This window comes from Bufo gargarizans, chromosome 1 (genome assembly GCF_014858855.1).
Source record: "Bufo gargarizans isolate SCDJY-AF-19 chromosome 1, ASM1485885v1, whole genome shotgun sequence".
NCBI lineage: Eukaryota > Metazoa > Chordata > Amphibia > Anura > Bufonidae > Bufo > Bufo gargarizans.
The window spans coordinates 494,080,697-494,108,341 of NC_058080.1; the positions used below are offsets into that span (position 1 = coordinate 494,080,697).

The following is a 27,645-nucleotide window of genomic DNA, read 5'->3' on the forward strand; positions in this document are numbered from 1 at the left end:
TGCTCTGCAATGAATGGGCATATAAGCTTGGCTCTCTCCATCCAGTGCTATAGTATAAGTAAGTGAGTGTGCTCAGCTGTTTTGGGAAGTCCCATAGCAATGGATGGAGAGAGCCGCCCATGCACGGCGTACTCATCATTCACTGCAGATAGAAGCAGGTCCTAGAGGTGGGATCTGCACCTACTGGATATTTATGGCATCAAAATTTCCACATGGGGATAACCCTTTAAAGCTGTCATAGATGTGGGATATTTGTCTACAGGGCTAGCATACCCTCGACTGATCAGGGGAGACTTGTTGGATTGGTTTTTCTTCAGCTAGGTGTCTAGTATGTGTTCATTTTAGTGGCTTAAACAGATGGAACATGTTTTTTTTCAGCAGAGCAATGGACCACTGAGGCACTACTGCTTTACCGTGGCTACTCTGGACCAGCCAAGGCCAATAAGATGGGAGGGAGAAGGGCCTGTCGTATGGTTTTTGGGACAAGTCAAAGAAAACTAGGAAGCGGGGTGTGTAGTCACACTCACTTCCCAAGATTTAAGGATAGAGAAGTTGTGCAGCCCAAACCCAAAAATATGAGGAAGACAACATTGGTTTTAACACTAACGATCATAAAAAAATATGGTTTGAAGGTAGAGTACCCATTAAAGTAAAGAACACCGTGCTGTCATGCGGCAACTGGCGCCCCCTAGTGTATTCTGTATATTGCAAATCTGAAAGAGGAGCAGCATGCCCCCAGACCAATGCCATCCCTAGTTTTTGGGGCAATGCTTCAGGGGCAGTTGCACTAGGACCAATTTAAGGGGCAGCATACTGAGCACTTTCCCAGTTTCTGAGGGGTTCCTGGGTATATATTGGGCAGGAACACAGTACATGTCAACAGTACATAGGAAGCGCAATAGTAAATGTGGTAACCCCACTGTCCTTGCACAGAGGCAATACAGACTTTATGTAGAACATGACACATGCCATAGTGTTCAATTAGGTCCTATCAGACTGTAGAGGAAGAGCCATGGCTAGTACATTGGCATGCCGGTGATTGGTCTATTGCTGCTTAGTTTAGAAACATGAACACAAGGCACTTTGTATACTGTTTGATCTTAATACATAGGCCCACTCGCCACGTCAAGGTGTCCTCTTTTCAGTGGGTCCATACTCTAATTAGGTGCTGTGCTACATGGTGACCACCGCCACCTCCACAACACAGCACCTGAAGGCGGCGAGACCCAGCAGCCCAGAAACAACCCTGCTGCCAGGCTAAGACCCTTGGCACTGGACCACACAAATGCTATTATATAGTACTGCTCCATATGAACAGATCTCAGAAGCTCACCTCTCCATGTGTCTCCCAGAAACCAAACCAAGACCAAGTAGGTATTAACCCCTACTTGGTCTGGTTTCTGAGAGACACATGGAACGGTGAGCTTTTGAGATCTGTTCACATGGTGCATGGCGGCGGTTGTTGCTGTAATGCTGTACCTGTGGGTTGGTGGGACCCAGAGCCAAGGGGGCTTAGCCTGCCAGCTACGGTGCTGTCGGACTGCTAGGTCAGTGGTCGCCATGTGGTTAGAGTAGAAACCCACTCAAAAGAGATGAGCAAACCTATGCATTTTGATCAAAACATATACAAAGTGCCTTGAGTACGTAAAAAATGTACGCTTGGTAGCAGTAGATCAATCCATGACATGTGGATAACAACCCACGTCTTAGGGTCCATTCATACGTCCACAAAATGGGTCCGCATCTGTTCCGCAATTTTGCGGAACGGGTGCAGACCCATTCATTTTCAATGGGGCTGCAAAAGATGCGTATAGCACACAGTGTGCTGTTCACATCCGCACTTCCATTCCGGGGCCCCGCAAAAAATAGAACATGTCCTATTGTCCGCAGCCACGGACAAGAAAAGGCATTTCTATTATAGTGGCGACCATGTGCGGTCCGCAAAATGCAGAACACACATGGCCGGTGTCCGTGTTTTACGGATCTGAAATTTGCGGACCACAAAACAGTTGCGGACGTGTGAATGGACCCTAAGTCTCTACTTGCAGCGCTCTAGCTGATGGGTAATATTTATTTCGCCAGCATATTCCGCAGCGCTGTACAGAGATTGTCACCCCCATACTTCATGCCCTGGCATCAGCCTGGTGAGGTGTACACAATTCCCCTGAAGGGCCCCTGTACACGCAGATCCCACCTCCTGACCAATCATCAGGCAGCAGAGGCGTGTACCAGCTCTGCACTCCTCTGTGCACACACGGCTCCAAGAATACAAAGGGGACACGCTGACCTTCCCGTATCCTTTACCACAAGTCGGGGTGGCATTGCCTGGCAACAATGATCGTGGTGTCTCGCCGCGGTGTATATCTTATTAACCAGTTCACTGCCATACTGAGGTATTTTCACGGGTTTAGTGGTATATTCATTGCCCCCCCCTTTGTGTGTGAGTGACGAGGGGGCTGTAGCGAAGCAGTGGGAGGGGGCAGCTAGTGGACGCTAACTTTCAGCTTGTGAAGCGTCGTATATGTGCTGGAGTGCCGGGGAGTGAATGCCTCGTCTGTCGGCGTCACTGCTGGGTACAGTACACACAGGGATAATGTAGACGGCGTGCTCTTTCTGCATAGCTTTGGTAGCCATAGGAAAACGCTGCATGCGATGTATCGGGATTAATTCGTGTACGGCTTTATCATTCGTTTCTATGGCTGGCAGACGTAGGGTTAACAGAGGAAGAAGGCAGAGGGAAACATTATTCTATTGGACGCTCGCGTGACGACGTCGCCCGCCTCCTCTGACGTGCACTAATGGCTAAAGCGCATGTTTGATTGGCGGCGCGCTGCAGCCAATCAGATACAAGCGCTTTCAGCCAATCGAAGGCGGCGGTGGGTGTGTCTCAGCGTGCGTGTTATGTACACGGACCGCTGTATGTCGCACGTACATCCTAGCGATCACGTGAGAAATTGCGTGTACTGGCCACGCCTTCCTTAGTGATACTAGGGAGAGTGGAAGGAGAGGCGGGAGGGCGTTGAGAGATGCTGGTAGGAGGGACATGGTATCGCTGAGGGAATGTCGCATGAAGGGACATAGAAAACGGATTCCAGCCTCAGTGCTTTATGAAGAGTGACTACAGATTATCATGGCTGGACAAATGGAAAGTGGTGTATATTATTCACCTTAAAGGGAACCTGTCACCGGGATTTTGTGCATAGAGCTGAGGACATGGGTTGCTAGATGGCCGCTAGCACATCCACAATACCCAGTCCCCATAGCTCTGTGTGCTTTTGTGTAAAAAAACCGATTTGATACATATGTAAATTAACATAAAAGAGACATATCTTACTTGTGTGACCAGAGAAGAGTCATATTTTCAAGCTCTGACTCATCTCAGGTTAATTTGCATATATATCAAATCTTTTCTTTTTTTTTTTTTTTTACAAAATAAAAGCACACAGAGCTATGGGGACTGGGTATTGCCGATGTGCTCGCGGTGATCTAGCAACCCATGTCCTCAGCTATATACCCAAAATCCCGGTGACAGGTTCCCTTTAAAGGATAACTGTTCTTTATATATATATATATATATATATATATATATATATATATATATATATATATATATATATATATATATATATATATATAAAGAAGTTGGTCCAGCCTTGCTATGTGGGGGTCCAAAAAAGCACTTTATTGAATAGTAATAAATACTAAAAACATCCAGATATAGGTTGGATTCGTCTACGCGTTTCGGGCAGAAAACAGTTTAGCCAGGTCATGAGTAAGGGTTAAACTGTTTTCTGACCGAAACGCATAGATGAATGCAACCTATATCTGGATGTTTTTAGTATTTATTACTATTCAATAAAGTGCTTTTTTGGACCCCCACGAAGCAAGGCTGGACCAACTTCTTTCTGCATTTATTCCCATTTCTCCCAAAACCGGGTAAGGGAGCAGTTCCGTGCCTCCATAGTGGAGTTTCAGGCAGGTGAGAGCTGCTTATGCCACGTTTTTTCTAAGAAGAGACGGATGGCCCTTAGCAAAGCTCTTTTAAAGACTGCTGCTAAGGGCCATTTCAGCCCCAGTTTTCTACCAAAAATAAACGTTTTGGCTAAGGCTACTTTCACACTTGCGGCAGGACGGATCCGACAGGCAGTTAGCCATGTCGGATCCGTGCTGCGGCTATTTCGCCGTGCCGCCGGACCGCTGCTCCGTCCCCATTGACTATAATGGGGACGGGGGCGGAGCTCCGGCGCAGCACGGCAGAAGCCGCCGGACTAAAAAGCCTGACATGCAGTAATTTTAGTCTGGCGGCCTTTCACAAACTGCTGTATGGCCACACAGCAGGGCGCCGAAGGAAAAGAACGCCAGATTGTTTCTGGAAGGCAGATTTTGCTGTATTGGTTTTTAGAAACCATGTCCTATTTGAAGCCCCCTGATGCACCCCTAGAGTAGAAACTCCGAAAAAGTGACCCCATTTTGGAAACTACAGGATAAGGTGGCAGTTTTGTTGCTACTATTTTAGGGTACATATGATTTTTGGTTGCTCTATATTACACTTTTTCTGAGGCAAAGTAAAAAAAAAATTGAAATTCGGAAATTTCATCTACATTTGCCATTAACTCTTGTGGAACACTTAAAGAGTTAAAGTTTGTAAAATCAGTTTTGAATACCTTGAGGGGTGTAGTTTCTTAAATGGGGTCACTTTGTGGAGTTTCTACTCTAGGGGGGCTTCAAATGGGACATGGTGTCAAAAAACCAGTCCAGCAAAAACTTCCTTCCAAAAACCATATGGCGTTCTTTTCCTTCTGCGCCCTGCTGTGTGGCAATACAGCAGTTTACGACCACATATGGAGCATTTCTGTAAGGCTACTTTCACACTAGCGTTCGATCGGATCCGTTCTGAACGGATCCGATCATATTAATGCAGACGGAGGCTCCGTTCAGAACGGATCAGTCTGCATTAAAATGGCAAAAAAAAGCTAAGTGTGAAAATAGCCTCGGACGGATCCGTCCAGACTTTCAATGTAAAGTCAATGGGGGACGGATCCGCTTGAAGATTGAGCCATATTGTGGCATCTTCAAACTGATCCGTCCCCATTGACTTACATTGTAAGTCTGGACGGATCCGCACGGCCAGGCGGACACCCGAACGCTGCAAGCAGCGTTCAGCTGTCCGCCTGTCCGTGCGGAGGCGAGCGGAGCGGAGGCTGAACGCCGCCAGACTGATGCAGTCTGAGCGGATCTGCTCCATTCAGACTGCATCAGGGCTGGACGGCTGCGTTCGGGTCCGCTCGTGAGCCCCTTCAAACGGAGCTCACGAGCGGACACCCGAACGCTAGTGTGAAAGCAGCCTTAACTACATAATCAGGGCAATGAATATTGAGTTTTGTTTGGCTGTTAACCCTTGCTTTGTTATGGGAAAAAATGGATTAAAATGGAAACTTTTGGCACCGTTTTTATTTTTTATTATTTACGTTTATCTGACAGGTTAGATCATGTGCTATTTTTATAGAGCAGGTTCTTATGGACGCGGCGATACCTAATATGTATACTTTTTTATATTTATTTAGATTTTACGCAATAATATTTTTGAAACAAAAAAATAATATTTTAGTGTCTCCATAGTCTGAGAGCCATAGTTTTTTCAGATTTTAGGCGATTGTCTTATGTAGGGTATTATTTTTTGCGGCACCCATGTGGGCGGCATACGCCTTTTTGATCGCTTGGTGTTGCACTTTCCGCGCGGGTGCAATGCATGAGGTGAACGCATTGCACCCGCACTGAATCCGGACCCATTCATTTCTATAAAGCTGTGCACACGAGCTGTGATTTTCACGCATCACTTGTGCATTGCGTGAAAATCGCAGCATGCTCTATTTTGTGCGTTTTTTTCACGCGGCGCAGACCCCATAGACATGAATGGGGCTGCTTGAAAATGGCAAGCATCCGCAAGCAAGAGCGGACGCGGTGCGATTTTTATGCATGGTTGCTAGGAGACTATCGGGATGGAGACCTGCTCATTTTTTTTCCCCTTATAACATGGTTATAAGGGGAAATAATAGCATTCTTAATACAGAATGCATAGTACAATAGGGCTGGAGGGGATAAAATAAATAATTTAACTCGCCTTAATCCACTTGTTTGCGCAGCCTGGCTTCTCTTCTGTCTTCATCTGTGAGGAAAAGGACCTGTGATGACGTCACTGCGCTCATCACATGATCCATCACCATGGTGATGGACCATGTTGTTATGAGCGCAGTGACATCAACACAGGTCCTATTCCTACTGCACAGCAAAGATGAAGACAGAAGAGAAGCCGGGCTGCGCGAACAAGTGGATTAAGGTGAGTTAAATAAAAAAATGTAACCCCTTCAGCCCTATTGTACTAAGCATTCTGTATTAAGAATGCTATTATTTTCCCTTCTAACCATGTTATTAGGGAAAATAATACAATCTACACAACCTCGATCCTAAACCCGAAGTTCCGTGAAGAAGTTCGGGTACCAAACATGCCGATTTTTCTCACACTCGTGCAAAACGCATTAAAATGTTTTGCATTCGCGCGGAAAAATCGTGCATTTTCCCGCAACGCACCCGCATCCTATCGGGCCAAAAACATGACGCCCGTGTGGAAGAGGCCTTAGTGATGTAAGGTGACAAAACAAATGTTTTTTTTTTTTTTAGCACAGTTTTTATTTTATTTTTTGGACAGTGTTCACCTGAGGGGTTATGTCATATTATATTTTTATAGAGCCGGTCGTTAGGGACGTGGCGATACCTAATATGTATACTTTCTTTTATTTTTTTAAGTTTTACGCAATAATATCAATTTTTAAACAAAAAATAAATTGTTTTAGTGTCTCCATATTCTGAGAGTCATAGTTTTTTCAGTTTTTGGGCGATTGTCTTATTTAGGGTGTCATTTTTGTGGGATGAGATTACGGTTTTATTGGCACTATTTTGGGGTGCATACGACTTTTTGATCGCTTGCTATTACACTTTATGTGAGGTGACAAAAAATAGCTTTTTTGACACCGTTTTTATTTTATTTTTTTACGGTGTTCACTTCAGGGTTAAGGTCATGTGGTATTTTTATATAGCAGGTTCTTACGAACGCGGCAATACCTAATATATCTAATTATAATTTTTTTTAACGTTTAACATAAAAAAGCATGTTTTGGTCTGAGAGCCATAGTTTTTTTAATTTTTTGGGCCATTGTCACATGTATCTGCTCATTTTTTGCGGAATGAGGTGACGGGTTGGTACTATTTTGGCATACATACCACTTTTTTTTATCACTTTTATTATCTTTTTTGGGAAGTAAGGTGGGCAAAATTTCAATTTCATCATCATTTTTATTTTTTTATGGCATTTACCATGCGGGAAAAGTAACATGACTGTTTTATAGATCATGTCGTTGCGGACACGGTGATATCAAACATGTGTAGGAAATTACATTTTTTTTTATTTTTAATCGGTGATAAATGTGTTTTTTTTTTTTTACCCAGACCCACTTGGTTCTTGAAGATCCAGTGGGTCTGATGTCTGTATAATACAATACGGTACACTATATAGTGTACTGTATTTTCACTCTACTTAGCCTGATCAGACGTCTGCCTTTAGCAGACGTATGATCAGCACCATGGACAGCCAAAAGCCTGTGAAGGCGTCCGGTTGCCATGGTAACCATCACACACTGCCACACCAGAGCAGCGGGTGTTGGGGAGGGAGGGAGGGGGGCCCCCTCCCTCTGTGATCCCGTCAAGAATCGGGGACTGAAAAGACACAGCAGCCCCCGATGGGAGAGGGAGGGAGCTCTCTCCCTGTTAACCCCCTCCATATAACGGTCCCTACGGATCGCAGCATGGAAGGGGTTAAACGGCTGTCATCTGTGTGATGATGTCAGCCGTTTCAAGCAGAGTGTCAGCAATGTGCTGACACTCTGCTTGCTAACCGCTCTGCCATCCTGAAAATGAGAGGGAGGGCGGGCGGATGATCGCCCCCCGCTGCGCCCGCCGGCACATCACAAAGAGGGCTGCAAGGGGGGGGGGGGGGGTTAAACATTTAAAAAATGGCATTTTGAAGTTTCATGGACCGCGGGGATCAGAAACTTCCGAGAGCGATGCAAACCGCAGGTCTGAATTGACTTGGGGGTGGGGGGTCACAGGACCCCCTCGACATTGTCCCAGGGTGCCTGCTGATTGATTTCAGCAGGCACCCAGTTCTGATCACCGCCTGCTGCGCTGCGGTGATCGGAGCTACACAGGACGTACCTGTATGCCCTGTGTCCTTAAGTACCAGGACATCAGGGCGTACAGGTACGCCCTGTGTCTGTAAGAGGTTAAGGGTACAGCTAGTTTTCATCGTAAAGGGGTATTCTCGTTATAACAAGGTATCCCCTATCCACAGGAAAGGGACTATCAGACTGGTGGGATGAGAACGGTTTCTGGGCATGAAAACTGGCATCAAAGTGGGCAGACATGCACTTTTCACTGATTTGAATTAGTAACTGATGTTTTTAAAGGGTTAATTAATTTGGGCCAGTGATCTCGCACTGCCAACATACAGAGGGTAATTCCCTGCTTCAGATACAGTGGAGTTAAAGGGGTTCTCCGGGTTCAGAGCTGAACCCGGACATACTCTTATTTTCACCCCGGCAGCCCCCCTGAGCCTCGCTTTAGCTCTGCCCTAGCCGTTTTACTGGCTAGGGCAGAGCCAAATCCCGCCCATCAGTGCCGGTGACGTCACCGGGGTTCCTGTCAGCCCCATGGAGAGCCCCGGTACATCACCGGAACTCCAGAAAATGCCTTTGCCCTGTGCAATTTAGCGCAGGGCAAAGGAGAGCATCGGAGCATGAACTGCTCCGATGCTCATGTCAGGGGGGCTGCCTGGGTGAAAATGGAGGTCTGTCCAGGTTCAACTCTGAACCTGGACAACCCCTTTAAGCCTGGCCCGAACAGGTTCTGAGCAGTAAAACTGGCATCAAAGTGGGCAGAAGAACACTTTGAAGAAGTAACTGATATTTTGAAAGGGTTAGTTAATTTGGGCAAGTGATCTGGCACTGCCAACATACGGAGGGTGATGCCCTGCATCAGATACAGTGGAGTTAAGCCTGGCCCGAACAGGAAAACTGGCATCAAAGTGGGCAGACAAGCACTTTTCACTGATGTTTTTAAGGGGCTAAATGAATTCCGCCCAGTGATCTCGCACTGCCAATATACAGAGGGCGATGCCCTGCTTCAGATACAGATCAGATATTTTGCCAGCATATTCCGCAGCGCTGTACAGAGATTGTCACCCCCATACTTCATGCCCTGGCATCAGCCTGGTGAGGTGTACACAATTCCCCTGAAGGGCCCCTGTACACGCAGATCCCACCTCCTGACCAATCATCAGGCAGCAGAGGCGTGTACCAGCTCTGCACTCCTCTGTGCACACACGGCTCCAAGAATACAAAGGGGACACGCTGACCTTCCCGTATCCTTTACCACAAGTCGGGGTGGCATTGCCTGGCAACAATGATCGTGGTGTCTCGCCGCGGTGTATATCTTATTAACCAGTTCACTGCCATACTGAGGTATTTTCACGGGTTTAGTGGTATATTCATTGCCCCCCCCTGGTACACCCCCCTGTGTGTGAGTGACGAGGGGGCTGTAGCGAAGCAGTGGGAGGGGGCAGCTAGTGGACGCTAACTTTCAGCTTGTGAAGCGTCGTATATGTGCTGGAGTGCCGGGGAGTGAATGCCTCGTCTGTCGGCGTCACTGCTGGGTACAGTACACACAGGGATAATGTAGACGGCGTGCTCTTTCTGCATAGCTTTGGTAGCCATAGGAAAACGCTGCATGCGATGTATCGGGATTAATTCGTGTACGGCTTTATCATTCGTTTCTATGGCTGGCAGACGTAGGGTTAACAGAGGAAGAAGGCAGAGGGAAACATTATTCTATTGGACGCTCGCGTGACGACGTCGCCCGCCTCCTCTGACGTGCACTAATGGCTAAAGCGCATGTTTGATTGGCGGCGCGCTGCAGCCAATCAGATACAAGCGCTTTCAGCCAATCGAAGGCGGCGGTGGGTGTGTCTCAGCGTGCGTGTTATGTACACGGACCGCTGTATGTCGCACGTACATCCTAGTGATCACGTGAGAAATTGCGTGTACTGGCCACGCCTTCCTTAGTGATACTAGGGAGAGTGGAAGGAGAGGCGGGAGGGCGTTGAGAGATGCTGGTAGGAGGGACATGGTATCGCTGAGGGAATGTCGCATGAAGGGACATAGAAAACGGATTCCAGCCTCAGTGCTTTATGAAGAGTGACTACAGATTATCATGGCTGGACAAATGGAAAGTGGTTTATATTAACCCCTTAAGGGCACCGCTAGTTTTCACCTTGAGGCCTCATGCACATGGCCGTTCCGTGCATTGGGGATGGATCGAGACCCATTCAACTTGGAAAAAAAAAAATAATAGAACGTGTGTTTTGAGGTGTGTTGGCACGGGCAGAAACACCACGGACGCACTCGGTAGTGCTTCCATGGGGTTCCGTGCCTCCGTTCTGCACTGCAGCTCTGTCTCATCCATCATGTGGGGAGCACACGGCCGGTGCATGAGGTCTAAAGCCGTATTACAGTTCCCCTATCCACAGGATAGGGGATAACTATCAGATTAGTGGGAGGTCCCCTGAAATGGATGGAGTGGCCCCGCTGCTCTATTTCTATGAAATTTCTGTCTATGTTTTACCTTTTATTTATAAAAAAATAATAATTCAAAATTCACAGAAAATGTGAAAAAAATCACTATTTTCAAAATTTTAATTTCTTTGCTTTTAAGACAGATAGTGATACCTCATTAAATAGGTATTGATTAACCTTCCCCGTGTATGTACTTTATGGTTGCATCATTTTGTGAATGTAATTTTATTTTTTGGGACTTTAGAAGGCTTAGATTTCTAGAAGCAAATTTTTAAGGAAATTTTCTAAATCCACTTTTTTTTAAGGACCAATTGAGTCTTGAAGTCACTTTGCAGGTCTCACGTAGTAGAAACCACGCATAAATGACCCAATTTTAGAAACTACACCCCTTGTGAAATCAGTTTTGAATACCTTGAAGGGTGTAGTTTGTAAAATGGGGTCGTTTTTGGGTGGTTTCTATTATGTAAGCCTCACAACGTAACTTCAGACCTGAACTGGTCCTGAAAAAGTGGGTTTTAGAAATTTTCTGAAAAATTTCAAGATTTGCTTCTAAACTTCTAAGCCTTGGAACGTCCCCAAAAAATTAAAAAATTTCATTTCCAAACATGAAGTAGGCATATGGGGAATGTAAATTAATAACTATTTTTGGAGGTATTACTATGTATTATAGAAGTAGAGAGATTGAAACTAGGAAATTTGCAAATTTGGTATTTTTTTTATAAATAAAAATTATTTTTTTTACTCCATTTTACCAGTGTCATGAAGTACAATATGTGACAAAAAAACAGTCTCAGAATAGCCTGGATAAGTCAAAGTGTTTTAAAGTTATCACCACATAAAGTGACACTGGTCAGATTTGTAAAAAAATGGCCTGGTCCTTAAGGTGAAAATGAGCCCGGTCCATAGGGGGTTAATAGCCTGCCTGCATTCACTATACAGTGCACTACATACACTACATGCATCAGTGTGTGATGTATACCGGTGTGTGTGTGTGTGTGTGTGTGATGTATGTAGTGCAGTGTGTGATGTATACAGGTGTGTGTGAAGTATGTAGTGCTGTGTGTGATGTATACAGGTGTGAAGTATGTGGTGCAGTGTGTGATGTATACAGGTGTGTGTGAAGTATGTGGTGCAGTGTGTGATGTATACAGGTGTGTGTGATGTATGTGGTGCAGTGTGTGATGTATACAGGTGTGAAGTATGTAGTGCAGTGTGTGATGTATACAGGTGTGAAGTATGTAGTGCAGTGTGTGATGTATGTGTCACGGACGGTGTACAGGAAACAAGACAAAGCAACATGCATATATGACTCACTGGATCCAAAGCTAAGGAACCAAAAGGGAGACCCCTGCACAAGACCTAGCACTTTCCCTGGCTGCTCAGCCTATGCAAAGATCCCAAAGGTGGATGGTTGCATATCCACGTACCTCGACTATATAACCCCTGAACACCCTACAATAGTGAGGGGACACGACCACCGGCTCCCTACACCAGACACGGAGGGAGTCCGGGTCACCTGGGATCCAGCAAACAGAAAATAACAGATAAATGTACAGCACTTAACTTTGTAGCAGACTGGGAAACAGGATCAGCATGCACACACACTCCAGGAAGAAGTATAAGCCGCCCAGTAAAGCATTATGGGGAGGAATTTAAAGGGAAGCAATCAGTCCAACTACATGACAGCTGAGAGAGGCTAACGAGATGAGGAACTGAATACCACAACAAAGAAAACTCAAGGAGGAGGTTCTGAAAGGCCTCTCAGAGCTTCTCAGCTGTCTGGTTGTGACAGTATGTGGTGCAGTGTGTGATGTATACAGGTGTGTGTGATGTATGTGGTGCAGTGTGTGATGTATACAGGTGTGTGATGATCACACAATGCACTACTCTGCTGTCACCTTGATGTCCGGGGCTGTTTGTCACCTCTCAAAAGTCTTCTTCAGCTCCTCCGCCGCCATGTTTCCCGGGGTCCTTGTACAGCGCGCCCCGCTCTCCTTACTGTAAAAACTCCCGGGAGCCGGCCCCTTCTCCTTTCAGCTCCCGCCGCCTTCCCCTGCTGCAGGGCGCTGTATCGCTCCGGCGGCCGCCCAAACCAACCAATAGTAAAGCTCCTTAGAAAATGAATGAATGAAGGAAGGGGGAGGTTGCACATGCGTAGTGTGCCCTCCACCACTTTCAGGGCTCCATTCTCGATGTAGGCGCAGGTCCAAGAGGTGGGACCCACACCTATAAGACAATGGGGGTACATCCTAGCGATATGCCCCCATTGTCTATGATGACACAACCCCTTTAATTGTATAATGAGCTGTTATATTTATAACCATGTTTATCTTGATTGGAGCACAGCATTTCAGTTAAAGGGGTTGTCCACCTTTTTTTAAAGGGGTTCTGCAGTTTTTTTAAACTGATGATCTATCCTCTCATCAGCATCTGAACAGTGGGGGTCCGACACCCGGTACCTCCACCGGTGAGCTGTTTGAGAAGGCAGTAGCGCCGCGGCCTTCTCGCTGTTTACCGCAGGCCCAGTGATGCCACGACTAGTATCAATGGGCGGGGATAAGCTCTGTTCACTTGAATGGAGCTTAGCTGCGCCCAGGCCAGTTGGTACTAGTCGTGACATCACTGGGCCTGTGGTAAACGGCGAGAGGGCCGCGGCGCTACTGCCTTCTCAAACAGCTGATCGGCGGAGGTACCAGGTGTCGGACCCCCACTGATCAGATGCTGATGATCTATCCAGAGGCTAGATCATTAGTTTAAACAAACTGCAGAACCCCTTTAAGTGATCGCCTATCCTCACTAACTGATCGGTGGGCGTCTAACACCCCCCAGCTGCAGATCTATTGCCTAACAGCTGATGGCTGTGGGATGTCGGACCCCCACCGATCACATAATAAAAGGTAGACAGCCCCTTTAATGTTAAAATACTTTTATATTTCATTTGAAAATCTGCATTTTATCCTTTCTTAATTTTTGCTTTGAAATAAAGATGCCATCTGGAGAGAGGGTGCTTCTTTACATTTCTATATGCAAAGAGGAAGCTTTGGTTTTATTGTCATTTTTCTAAATGGCTCTTTTATTGTCATGCCTGGGAATGGCTTTATTGCTTTGTTCCTTAGCAGTAGTGAAAGATATTTCCCAGAAATTTACACCATCTGAACACTTCAGTCATTTATCAGACCACAGGCTCCATAAGAAGTCAACAAGTATGAATCCAGTAGCTTAAAAGCCATAGAAGAAGTGGAATAATCGATGGGGGGACAAAAATAAATCTTGTGGGATGTGTTTGCAGCCTGACAGTAGGAATAGAAAATGTTCCCTCAGGAATCGGTGACAATCATAGAAAAACATCATGAATATATTAAATAATACATCTCCCAGACAGATGACACAGCCTACCGGAGTATTACTTGGATACTTGAATTATTTAGGTGTAATATTCCATTTCATAGAAAATCACAAGAAAGCTGATAATAAAGACGCTGGATGCTACATTTGTAAGACATATATTAGGTGGTGGCCGTGAGGATCCACTACTTCCATTGTTTTTTGAAAAAATATTTGCATTGAGCATTTTTAACCCAAAATGTCATTCAGCGCTACAATTCTGTTCACGCCACCACCAGGGCAAAGCGACGGGAAATGTGCCTGCAAAATCGAAAGTACCCAAGGTGGCTCAGTGTCTGTTGATGGTGCTACCCCTGTGGCTGTTAATGGGCAAGGTGTGGCAGTGCAAGGCTGCGAGCAGCTTCTTCACCTTATCTACCAACGCGTGGAGAAAGCGGTGGGACTAGCCGAAGCTGCGCTTAACGTTGCCAAGGCAAACAGTAGCCTCCTCGGTGAACTCCAAGACGAGGTCAGCAGTCTGAAAAGAAGCATTGAAAGGCCGGAGGCTCCTAAGTCGCCGCCAGATGTCAGTGCAAGATGTAAGTTATCAGAGGATGAAGAGGTTGAAGAAATTGGAGGAGTTCAGGTTGTCATTGAGGAGCTGAGACAGCTAGGTGCAGCATCTGCCTCATTAGTTCCTGGACTTCACCCTGCAGTTCTGGACAGGACAAGAGAAAGTTGCTTAACGGCATGTCCTCCTAATGAAGCACCATCCCTCCTTAGTCCTGTGCATATGCCAGTAAGTGACCACGTGCAGTGACGTTCTGCAGTGTATTTTGTGCGGTTCCATTGCTGCTCACTCTTTACTACCCCCCTTTTATTATAGCAGAGACATGCAGACTTCCTTATCATGGCTCACCTTTTATTTCCTCTTGTGTTGGGTATTTCTAAGCATGTCACTACTTTGGGTGATACTTACCTGCTGTCTATTTTCTTCAGTGGTGTAATTTAACTCATTACTGATGTATAAGAACATGGCTACAGTCAGTGACTGAAGCTTTAGGCCCCTTTCACACGAGCATGTCCGGATGCGTCCCGGGTGCATTGCGGCAAACCCGCGCGAGTAGGTACGCAATTGCAGTCAGTTTTTATCGCGCGGGTGCAATGCGTCTTGCATGCGCGTGATAAAAAACTGAATGTGGTACCCAGACCCGAACTTCTTCACTGAAATTCAGGTTTGGGTTCAAGGTTGTGTAGATTGTATTATTTTCCCTTATAACATGGTTATAAGGGGAAATAATAGCATTCTTTAATACAGAATGCCTAGTACAAGGTCAATTGAGGGTTAAAAAATAAACTTAACTTACCTCCTCCAATTGACCGCGTAGCTGCCGGTCTCCTGTTCTTTCTTCAGGACCTGTGGTGACGTCACTGAGCTCATCACATGGTCCATCACCACGGTGATGGACCATGTGATTGGACGTCACCACAGGTCCTTTAGCCGGCAGCTCATGATTAAAGAAGTAAGAAGAGAGCGGCTGCTACGCGATCAAGAGGAGGAGGTGAGTTAATTTTTTTTATTTTTATGTTTTAACCCTCAAATTGACCTTCTACTATGCATTCTGTATTAAAGAATGCTATTAATTTCCCTTATAACCATGTTATAAGGGAAAATAATACAGTGAATTGACTTTCATCTTACAACCATGCGTTAAAATCGCACCGCATCTGCACTTGTTTGCGGATGCTTGCGATTTTCACGCACTCCTATTCACTTCTATGGGGCCTGCGTTGTATGGAAAACTCACAATATAGAGCATGCTGCGATTTTCACGCAACGCACAAGTGATGACTGAAAATCACCGCTCATGTGCACAGCCCCATAGAAATGAATGGGTCCAGATTCAGTGCGGGTGCAATGCGTTCACCTCACACATTGCACCCGTGCGGAAAACTTGCCCGTGTGAAAGGGGCCTTACTGTGTTTCAGCAGTCTGAAATCCACTGCTGACTTGCCAGAGTCTTGAGTTACTTTGTCCACCTTATTGTGTACCATACACAGTCCCATACGTTTTAGAGCGGCTGTGGCCGTTATTCCAGCTCCGTCCCATCCACTTGAATAGGACTGAGCTATAGTAAACTGTAATACCAGGCACAGTCACTGCTGAAAGTACGGTACGGTGCCTGGTACACAGTGAAGTGGACGATGTGCTCTCTAGAGAGCCCAAACCCCTTTAATTAGCTAGGGTGTAAAAACCCTAACTGATCTAATCCTCATGGCCTATCTTAAAGGCTATGGACACCTTTTGAAGAAATCTTGTTTTTATGATTGCAATTTATCCATCATTTTTTCAGTTGGTCTTTATTTAAAATGTTCAGCCGTTTCTGAGTTACAAGGGTTAAAATACAGAAATTCAGTCTGTTTGCAAGCTGTCACACTGTTTTCTTTGAATCCTGTCATCTGACAGCTCATGTGTAGCTCTTATCTCTGATCTCTAGAACTCAAACTGATAAGAACATTAAGAATACGGCTTAGGCTACTTTCACACTAGCGTTCGTCGGTCCGCTCGTGAGCTCCGTTTGAAGGGGCTCACGAGCGGACCCGAACGCAGCCGCCTGGCCCTGATGCAGTCTGAATGGAGCGGATCCGCTCAGACTGCATCAGTCTGGCGGCGTTCAGCCTCCGCTCCGCTCGCCTCCGCACGGACAGGCGGACAGCTGAACGCTGCTTGCAGCGTTCGGGTGTCCGCCTGGCCATGCGGAGGCGTGCGGATCCGTCCAGACTTACAATGTAAGTCAATGGGGACGGATCCGTTTGAAGATGTCACAATGTGGCTCAATCTTCAGGCGGATCCGTCCCCCATTGACTTTACATTGAAAGTCTGGACGGATCCGTACTAGGCTATTTTCACACTTAGCTTTTATATGCTAAAAATAATGCAGACGGATCCGTTCTGAACGGAGCCTCCGTCTGCATTATTATGATCGGATCCGTTCAGAACGGATCCGATCGAACGCTAGTGTGAAAGTAGCCTTAACCCCTTCGCTTGAAGCGCCGTACATGGGAACAAAACCTGTCCAATTCCACCCCATTCTGAATTTTATTACCGCTTTCCTCTACATTTTATGCCATAATTAATGGTGGCACTAGAAATTACAACTTGTCCCACAAAAGATAAGCCCTCGTGCAGCCATGTGAACGGAGATATAAAAAAAGTTATGGCTCAAAGAAAATGGGAAAGAAAAGTGAAAATGCAAAAACGAAAAAAAAACTCCGGTCTCCTAAGGGTTAAGTAAGTGTTTGAGGTCAGGAGATCAGAGATAAGAGTTACATATGAACTGTAAGATGATGAGATTCAAAGAAAACAGAACATGACAGCTAGCTTGAAAACAGACAGAGTTTTAACCCTTGTACTCAAACTATTTTTATTTTATTTTTTGCCCAAAATGAGTATATGCAATGAGTAAAATGCCCCCGAAGTTGTACATAGCCTTTTTAAGGGTAAGTTCTCAGTTTTAAAGAACCGGATACCATTATCAACTGCAGGCAACTTACCCTTCATTGAGCAAATGTGTAGTTTCCTAAAAATAATCCATGAGCCACTGGTTGATGTGCTGCAGACCGGTAATCTGCCGCTCCTATGGGAATCTCATGTGGAAACCGAATTCCCCGCAGCCCATCGCCCATCGCCCATCTACAGGCTGCTTCTGATTTGCATCCCATCCTTTGTAGGCAAATACCAGAGTCCTGCAAGCGTTGCCATCACTGCCATTGACTTGATTCTTGTAGAAAGTGTAATTCTTCTATATGAGGACATCCCTGATAATGGCAGGTATGGTCAACGTAAACCAAGGACAATGGCTGGCAACCAATCAGGATACATCTGCACATAGACATGGTCACCTGTGTGTCTGCAGCCACAGATCTAGGACATAGCTGTCTGCACTGTACCCTGGCATTCGTTTGGCCTTGTGCTCGTCTGCTACGTGCCATGTGTATGTGCGTGCAGTCTGTTTGTGCTCCGTCTCCATTCTATTGCACTCCAGTGGGAGACACAAGTCTGTCACTTTTAATAGGGACAGCTTCTGTTTGCAGCAATTCTAGCAGGTGTGTCATCTTTATACCATCTGTTGTGTGCCTGCTCAAAGCCTGGCATTCCTCCCCGCCAGCCACCTCTTCGTATTTTAACACTCCACTTTCCAGTCTGAATGTCCTGTTTTGTGCATTACGCCTCTTCTGTATGTATCTGCACCATTGTATTTTTATAGGTCATTGATGATTTCCTAAACGCCGATCCCCCTGCACACCGGATTTTATCGTCCAACTTTGTGAAGCATCTGACAGACACCCGCTCTCACAGGGATCCAGAGGAAACTCTGAGGGAACCAACACCCCCAATTGTGAAATCAAGCCATTCCCATGTCTTAATACATAAAGAGAGCTCCCTTAGCCCAGGAGGGTTGATGGTGGCAGAAACTTCCACCGATTCGGCAGAAATGAGGCTACCATCTTCACCGCCCTCATTTGCATCATTTTATAGTGGCTCAAACAGTCGGCAGCATTCCAGTGGGCAGAAATGTTCCCGTCGAAAACGAGACCTTGTACTATCGGTGAGTTTATTACATTCCTGGACCGACTCCATAAAAAGACTCCACCACATTACACATCAACGTGCACAGATATACACACGTGCTCAAAAATACAAGCATATTTGGACATGGAGAGATGTTTAGTAAATTTCCATTAATCCAGCACCTGATAACCTTTAATAATATGAAATATAACCAGATAGTACGCCTCTGAGTAACCTTTGTCAGTGGTCAGAAGGACCTGATCCAACATTCTAATCTGGTAAAGCCTACATTAATCAAGCGGATTTCAGGACACGCAGGGACATCAGTGCCCTCATAACAATGGACCAATGTCCCAGCTCTTTTGGAGGCCCCAATCAAGCACCTAGAGGTACAATACAGGTGGTGGGGGGGGGGGGGCGCTATATTATGGATCATATGTGTATCTGATGTATTATCCATAATAAGTGTGTATTTATACATATATGTACATTCACATATATCGAAATGAAAACTTAAACACTTACAATGTTGCTAAAGTTTATAGAAAGTCCAGGCATGTATTAGAAATTCTCATAGCGCCACCTATAGGTCACAAGTCAGAGTCACTGTGCATTTAAAGGAAGCCCTCTTCTGGAAGCTGTAATTTTTCACAAAATAGCTTCTGCTTTTTGGCCCCTTGTTTTTTATGTCCTGATACATAAAACCATAGAATTCAAAGAAGGTGTACTGTGTTTTAATCATGATTGTATATAGTCTATGGGTGGTGCACAAGTGATTAAAGGGAATCTGTCACATTGAATATGGTGCTTGAGCTGCAGGCAGATAGTGATAGAGCAGGAGGAGCTAAGCAGATTGATATATAGTTTTATGGGAAAATATTCAGTATAAGAGTGCATTCACACGACCGGATAAATAGATCTGCATCCGTTCCGCAATTTTGTGTGTGCTGTCCGCATCCATTGTTACGTGTCATGGCCCCGCTAAAAATATAGAGCACGTCCTATTCTTGTCAATGACCGCGGACAAGAATAGGCATTCTATATAGCGCCGGCCATGTACGGTCTGCAAAATGTGGAACGCACATAGCCGGTATCTATGTTTTGCGTGTGAGTGCACCTTAACTTGTATTACATTTATTTAAGTTCCTGCCCATTCTGTGCTGTGAAGTCCAGGAGGCGGTCCTATCAGTGATTGACAGCTATCTCTGTATACATAGTCATTGGGGAAGGCTGTCAATGTATACAGAGATAGCTGTCAATCACTGATAGGACCGCCTCCTGGACCTCACAGCACAGAATGAGCAGGAATGTAAATGAATAAAATACTGTACAAGTTTTAGTGAATCTTTTCCCTCAAAACTATATCAATCTGCTCAGCTCCTCCTGCAGATTAATTAGCATTATCATGGTGACGGGTTCCTTTTAAGAATGGTGGTACCACTGCAGTGGGAATGGCTATCATTTGTTTGCACTACACTATAAAACCCCCTTAAAGGGTTTTTCTGGGACTTTATTGCTGGCCTATCCTTAGGATAGGCCATCAGTGTCAGATTGGTGGCGGTCTGACTGTCAGCACACCCTCTGATCAGCTGTTTGCCAGCACAGCTCTGTACTTTCTCACTACAGCGTAGTCTTATTCAAGTGAATAGGACTGAGCTGTAATACCAGACACAGCCGATATTAAACAGTGGGTCTGGTAAGCATTCAAGGGGACAAAGTGTCTTCAGTATTACAGCCCTTCAAACCCCTTTAACGCTAGTTTGACACCATTTATCACGGGAACACAGCAACATAATAGCAAAAAAAGAGAAAGTGTTGGGTTACAGGGTCATCATCAAATACAAAAAAAACACAAGACAGCATAGATAATATGTGCTCATTACGCATGTACAAAATCAGTTCTGGATGTCAATACGTTGGGTTAATTTCTGCAAGCTCCTTTCAGACGAATGGGACTGTTTCAAATTTCTGCAACTAACCTTTATAATTAATATCTGTATTTTTGTTTCAGAAACTGGTACATAATATTCACAATCACATCTCCAACAACAAGCGCTTCAATGGCTCCGAGAGGTGAGTGCGGTGCTTGTGTAATTCCGGTATTAGAATCCCTTACTACGTCGTGATATCTGTTCTAATGTCTCATCGCAGCATCAAGTCCTCCTGGAATATTTCAGTTTTGAAGTTCTTGGTGGAGAAGCTGAAGCAAGAGCTTGTGTCCAGTGGCCATCGCTATACTGACAAAGAGCTGAAAGGTATTAGGAACAGTACTTCTAAAGATACGACTATGAAAGAAGCTTCATCTTCTCTACATAGACTGTATATAGTAATGGTGTAAAGGTATAATATTTTACCTGCTTGTCAGAAGAGGGCAACGATGGTCACAAATTTACTGATTATAGAGAAAAAACGCTTTTGCATTTTGTGTCCACCTCTAAACACCATTTTACATATAAAATGTCCCTACATAAAGAGGTTGAGATTAAATAAACACACAATACATTGCTCATCTTACACTGTTGCGATTTTTCTGAAATTGCAGCAAAAATCGCGACATGACTGCACCTACGACATATATAAAAATCCTAAAGCCTATGGCTGTGTTCACACACAGCATAAAAATGGACAAAATCGGTACTTTAATTCAACTTTTTTTGTGAAGAGGAATTGCTTTTGCGGATGCTGTAGCGTATTTGCTGTGGATTTGCAGTTTGAATGAGATTCTAAATGAAAATTCCACAACAGATTCTGTAACGCTGCGCAAAGTATTTCCAGAACAGGAAAATTACGTGTGTAAATTTACTTTGTGTATATGTTGCAATTTATGTTCATAGGAAAACTTGGTTTAAAGGGCTTCTGTCACCCCCCTAAAGTCATTTTTGGGCGACTTAAAATCCTTATACTGCGATTTATCAATATATAGTGCTCATACCCTTTTTCGTTCAGTAGTTTCTTCAAAAACTGCACTTTTTATAATATGTAAATTACCTCTCTACTAGAAAGTAGGGCGGTTACTTGCTGGTAGCAGCCGCATCCTCCTTTCAAATAAACGCCCCCTCCTCCTGTTGATTGACAGGGCCAGCGAGCGCTCTCGTCCTCTGGCTAGCCCTGTCTGCCTTCTAAATCTCGTGCCTGCGCCGCATCGGTCTTCAGTCGGCGCAGGCGCACTGAGAGGATGACGCTCACTCGGCCGCTCCTTCCTCAGTGCGCCTGCGCCGCTCTACACCCAGCGCAGGCGCACTGAGCAAGGAGCGGCCAAGCGAGCATCCTCCTCTCAGTGCGCCGACTGAAGACCGGTGCGGTGCAGGCGCGAGATTTAGAAGGCAGACAGGGCTAGCCAGAGGACGAGAGCGCTCGCTGGCCCTGTCAATCAACAGGAGGAGGGGGCTGCTACCAGCAAGTAACCGCCCTACTTGCTGGTAGAGAGGTAATTTACATATTATAAAAGTGCGGTGTTTGAAGAAACTACTGAACGAAAAAGGGTATGAGCACTATATATTAATAAATCGCAGTATAAGTATTTTAAGTCGCCCAAAAATGAAAAATGACTTTTGGGGGGTGACAGAAGCCCTTTAAATTTCCGCAGGGCATCTTTCTTCAACAAAAACGCCACGTGTGAATTCAGGCTGTTGGTCCAGAGCTCCATTTACTTCCTGATAATTGCCCAGATTGCCAGCCTGTGTAAAGGGACCTTTAAAATGGTTGTCGGGGCTCATGCACACGGCCGAGTTGCGGATCCACAAAACACAGATACCAGTCGAGCGCATGCTGCCATTTGTTTTACATTTCTGCAGAACAGACAATAATACATGACCTATTTGAACGGACTTGCATGTTTTGCAACCCCCCATTGAGATGAATGTGTCCACATCCGATCCGCAAATCCATTTGGATATGAACCAAAACTACAACTGTGTGCATGAGCCCTTAAATAAAAGCTTGCTCAGCAGCTTTAATGATCTAAAATAAAACTGAGAAGCGATGATTACCACTTTTCTCCCGTACCGCTTGCAGCATTGCGCTCTAGTCTTTCCTGTTTGTTTTCTTGGCTGCAGTGGTGATGTCCTAATACAAATCACTGCTGAGGCCAGAAATTTGATGCAGAGGTGATGTCCTGTACACTGCTGAGGCCACTTATTAGCTGCACAGTGACCTGTGTGCATAGAACGTCACCTCTACAGCGGACAGGGGAGAACAGTGGTACCTATTACTTTTTTTCACATTTACAGCTGCTGCACAAGTTTTTATTTAACAGCTCTCATCTGTGCTGACAATCAATTATCAGAGATGAATGGTTCATTCATTTGGTCAGAGCAAAGGGGCACCTGGTGACCAGTGCAAAAAATTGCAGGACTTTTTTTACTATAGTGATGTTGTGTACCTATTATCAGAAGAAGTTTTTATTCTGCTTTAGGTGCCTGTGTTGCCTACTTTTTGACAAAGAGAAGAGAATACAGAAACTCCATGAATCCTTTCAAGAGTCTGAGAGAAAAGGAAGAAAAGAAGCTGAGAAGTCGCCGATACAGGGTCAGGACTAGGGTTGTTTCGGTTTTGATACTATAAAAAAGTATTGCAATACTTGATACCATGCGAAAAAAAAATAAACCACCAAAAAAAGCTGCGTGCATTCCGCATTTTATGGAACCTCCGGCCCATAATAGAACAGTCCGATCCTATTTTTTGGGGGGACAAGGTGGCAAAAAAAAAAAAAGTGGCGAATCGCGCATTTTTTTTTTTCTGTTACGGCATTCACCGCATTTTTTTTATATTTTAATAGTTTGGACATAGTGATGTGTAATATGTTTATTTATTGTTTTATATATTTTATATGTAAAATTTTGGAAAAGGGGTGATTTATATTTTTTTTACTTTTTATTTAATAACTATTTCCCCCCTTAGGGGCTAGAACCTAGGATCTTTTCATCCCTTGTACTATTTATCCTAATAGATCTCCATCAGGGTGAATAGGATATCACACTCTCCCTGCTGCCCTGTACTTTGTGCACACAGCAGCAGGGAGCCGACTATGGCAGCCAGGGCTTCAGTAGCATTAGCATTGTGGCTGCCATGGTAACCGATCAGAGCCCCAGGATTACACTGCTGGGGCTCCGATCAGAAGCTGCCACTGCACCACCAATGAGGGGGAGGGGGCCCTGTGGCCACTGCCACCAAAGATTATAATACTGGGGCGTGGGGGGCGCACTGCGCCACCAATGATAATTAACATTTAAGGGGTTAACAGCCGCTGATCGCAGCTCCTCGCCAGCACCCGCCTCCTGGATTTGTATTAAACGTTTACTTTCATTAGTGGCGCAGTGCGCCCGCCCTCTCTCCTCATTGGTGGCAGCGGCACAGGGGGAGGGAGAGAGTGCTTCCTTCTCCCCTGTGCTGCCGATGAGGACCTGGAGCGCGCTGAGAGCAGCGCGCTCCATGTTCTCTGATACTAGGGATCCCTATTGCGCAGTCTAGTATCAAAAAAAGGCAAATCCTAACAAGCAGAAAAGTGTTTCCAATAACGATTAGCAAATTTGGGATTTTTCATTTCTTGGGTTGACTACCTAGGCCTGTAACCATAACAGGGAGGCATGCTCTACGTCCACAGGAATGAAACTTGCATCATCATCATAGTTGGGAATTCTTTACTCTAAGAGCAGTGAGACTATTGAACTGGATGCTGTAATGGTCAGCATCCTGTCCCCTTGCCAACGTCTTCAGAGATATACAGTCATGGCCGTAAATGTTGGCACCCCTGACATTTTTCAAGAAAATAAAGTATTTCTCACAGAAAAGTATTGCAGTAACACATGTTTTGCTATACACATGTTTATTCCCTTTGTGTGTATTGGAACAAAACCAAAAAAGGGAGGAAAAAAGCGAATTTTCTTTGTTGCCACCCAGAAATGGATGGCAACAAAGCGCTGGAGAGTTCTGAAGTGGCCAGCAGTGAGTCCAGATCTAAATCGCATTGAACACCTGTGCAGAGATCTTAAAATTGCTGTTGGGAAAAGGCGCCCTTCCAATAAGAGAGACCTGAAGCAGTTTGCTAAGGCAGAGTGGTCCAAAATTCCGGGTGAGAGGTGTCAGAAGCTTATTGATGGTTATAGGAAGCTAATGATTTCAGTTATTTTTTTCCAAAGGGTGTTCCACCAAATATTAAGTTAAGGGTGCCAATAATTTTGTCCAGCCCATTTTTGGAGTTTGGTGTGGCATTATGTCCAATTTGCTTTTTTTCCTCCCTTTTTTGGTTTTGTTCCAATACACGTGTATAGCAAAACGTGTTACTGCAATATTTTCTGTGAGAAATACTTCATTTGGAAAAATGTCAGGGGTGCCAACATTTACGGCCATGACTGTAGATCACAAGTTATCAGATTGTTAAAGAAGGTTCATTGAATCGGAAATGTATTCTGGTTGCTATCTTTAGTATGTTACTATTGCCTGCTTAAGATGCCTAAGGCCCCTTTTCACACGAGCGAGTCCCACGCATCAAACTCTCAGCTTGTGTCAGGGAGAGCGCCCGTTCTGAACTCCGGAGCACTGCCAGGGTCGCATAGCATTATATTGATTTATCATGCTATGTAACCCTTAGGCCCCTTGCAGACGAGAGTGAGCGGATTAGGCCCAGATGCCTTCAGTGAAAAATGCACGATTTCGCAAGCAAGTTCATTCAGTTTTGTATGCGCTCACGTTCAGTTTTATAAAAACTGAAGGTTTACAAGCATCTCTTAGCAACCATCTGTGAAAAACGCATTGCATCCGCCCTTCATTTTCACGCAGTCCTAGTCACTTCTGACTGCAACGCACAAGTGATGAGTGAAAACCAACTCTGATCTGCACAGACAGACCCGCTGAAATGAATCGGTCAGTTCAGTGCGGGTGCAATGTGTTTGCATCACTCATTGCACCCGCGTGGAATACTCGCTCGTGTGAAAGGGGCCTTAGAGGTCTGTAATGTGTTGTATAACACTGACCTAAAGCTGTCAAGTGTTATCCAATGCATTCCAGAACTGTAAGGCCCCTTTCACACGGGCGAGTATTCCGCTCGGGTGCAATGCGTGAGGTGAACGCATTGCACCCGCACTGAATCTGGACCCATTCATTTCAATGGGGCTGTGTACATGAGCGACGTTTTTCACGCATCACTTCACTCATGGTCTATATTTTTGACGCAAGTGCGGATGCAGTACGATTTTTCACACACGGTTGCTAAGGAGACGGGGGATGTATGACCCAGGACCCCATTTACTTTATTTTCCATTATAACATGGTTATAATGGAAAATAGCATTCTTAATACAGAATGCTAAGTATAATGTCAATTGAGGGTTAAAAAATTATAACAACATAACTCACCCCATCCACTTGATCGCGCAGCCGGGATCCTCTTCTTGAAGAACCTGAAAAAAGAACCTTCGCTGACGTCATTGCACTGAAGCCCCATTCACTTCTATGGGGCCAGGGCTGCGTGAAAAACGCAGAATATAGAACATGCTGCCTTTTTTTTTTTACGCAACGCAGAACTGATGCGTGAAAAAATAAATAAATAAAAATACGGACATATACACAGATCCATTGAAATTAATGGGTCAGGATTTAGTGTGGGTGCTATGCGTTCACGTCGCGCAGCGCACCAGTGTGGAAAACTCGCTCATGTGAAAGGGGCCTAACCCTAAGTTCACACCTGAGCGTTTTAACAAGGAAAAACCAATGCTTCCCTATGGGAATGGTTCTCACCTGGGCGTTTTACAGCGCGTACGATCGCGCTGTAAAACGCCCGACGCTCAAACAAGTTCTTGAGCTTTTTTTGGGGCGTTTGTCGCGCGTTCCCGCACATAGATATTCGGGAACGCGCGACAATGTGTGTTCGCTTGTCTCTGTATGCGCGATTGTAAACGCCCGTACAATCGCGCATACAGAGCGCTCGTTTCAGAACGCTCAGGTCTGAACCCAGGGTAAGGGTTACATAGCATCATAAATCAATATAATGCAATGCGATCCTGGCAGTGTTCCGGAGGTCAGAATGGGTGCTCTCCCTGACACACGCTGCGAGTTTTGCCGTCTATAAATTGCAGATCTGCAAAAACAGATACCCTCCGCTTGTGTTCTGCATTTTGCGAACGGAATATCCTGCCCTCTATGAACAGTCCTATTCTTGTCATTAAAACATACAAGAATGGGACATGTCATTTTTTTTGTGGGTGCCACGAAACGGTAATACAGATTCGGACAGCGCCGGATAACTTGTCCGCATCTTTTGCAGCACAATTGAAGTGAATGGCTCTGCACCTGACCTGCAAAAAAAATGTGGATCGGGTGCAGGAAAAAAATAAATAAAAAATGTTTGTGTGCATGAGCCCTAACTGTGTCCTTTTTATAAGACTGCAGTTATTTACGTGTGTTTTTTCTGTGCGGTCACTTTGTAGCGTATACTACACTTTACATGATATGTGTAGTATTTATGTGCATCATTAACCAGGACATTTGTTTCTGTGCAGCTTTTTGCAAATCGCTCGTGGGGTGTACAGCAGTTTCCACCAGAAGACCAAGCCTTGTGGGAGGGTGTGACGGAGGAGTTAATGTCGGATGAAGAGGACAGTTTGTCTGAGCCTGGTGTCTGGGTGGCCCGGCCGCCGCGTTTCCGAGCTCCAGAGGTGACAAGGCTCTGCTACAGCATTGACTCCCATTCTAAGCATGGCAATAAAACCAATCGCGTTTATGGCACCCTGTCTGATCGGTTGCCTTCCACAGAGGTTAAACTTCTCCCTCCACATCTCTACAATCCAAACTGGGAAGAAGTGGAAGAGGATGAGCTAACTGATGAAGGAAGAGGAAGGAAATCATTTTGTCCTGACCTAAATGCTTTTATACAGATAAAGGTGGAAAAGGATGAATGAGAAGCAGAGGGCCTGATGGGTGGCCACAATAAAGTGTTCTTTTTAATATTCCTTGTCTAATACATAATGGCAACACTGATAGAAATCTTTCATTGCAAGTGAGAAGCTACTTACCACAAGGGTGCATTCACACGCAGTCCGCAAAACAGATCTGCAAAAAGATACGGGTGACG

General features: G+C 45.1%; 1 protein-coding gene across 1 annotated transcript; it reads left to right on the forward strand.

Annotated features, from left to right (window-relative positions):
- Window positions 1-9,218: 9,218 nt before the first annotated feature.
- C1H14orf93 (chromosome 1 C14orf93 homolog) lies at window positions 9,219-27,620 on the forward strand. The gene is made up of 7 exons (XM_044274254.1): window positions 9,219-9,472; window positions 13,811-14,805; window positions 18,275-18,616; window positions 20,591-20,652; window positions 20,731-20,834; window positions 22,994-23,106; window positions 27,074-27,620. The coding sequence occupies exons 2-7, from the start codon at window positions 14,266-14,268 to the stop codon at window positions 27,470-27,472; spliced, it is 1,560 nt and encodes a 519-aa protein (XP_044130189.1). The 5' UTR covers window positions 9,219-9,472; window positions 13,811-14,265; the 3' UTR covers window positions 27,473-27,620.
- The last annotated feature ends 25 nt before the right edge of the window (window positions 27,621-27,645 follow it).

Excerpts from the sequence above, each read along its gene's own strand:
- C1H14orf93 (XM_044274254.1), top strand. The coding sequence starts at position 14,266 with ATGTCATTCAGCGCTACAATTCTGTTCACGCCACCACCAGGGCAAAGC. Across the intron at positions 18,617-20,590 it reads AACGAGACCTTGTACTATCG|AAACTGGTACATAATATTCA; the intron begins GTGAGTTTATTA and ends TTTTTGTTTCAG. Across the intron at positions 20,835-22,993 it reads TACTGACAAAGAGCTGAAAG|GTGCCTGTGTTGCCTACTTT; the intron begins GTATTAGGAACA and ends ATTCTGCTTTAG.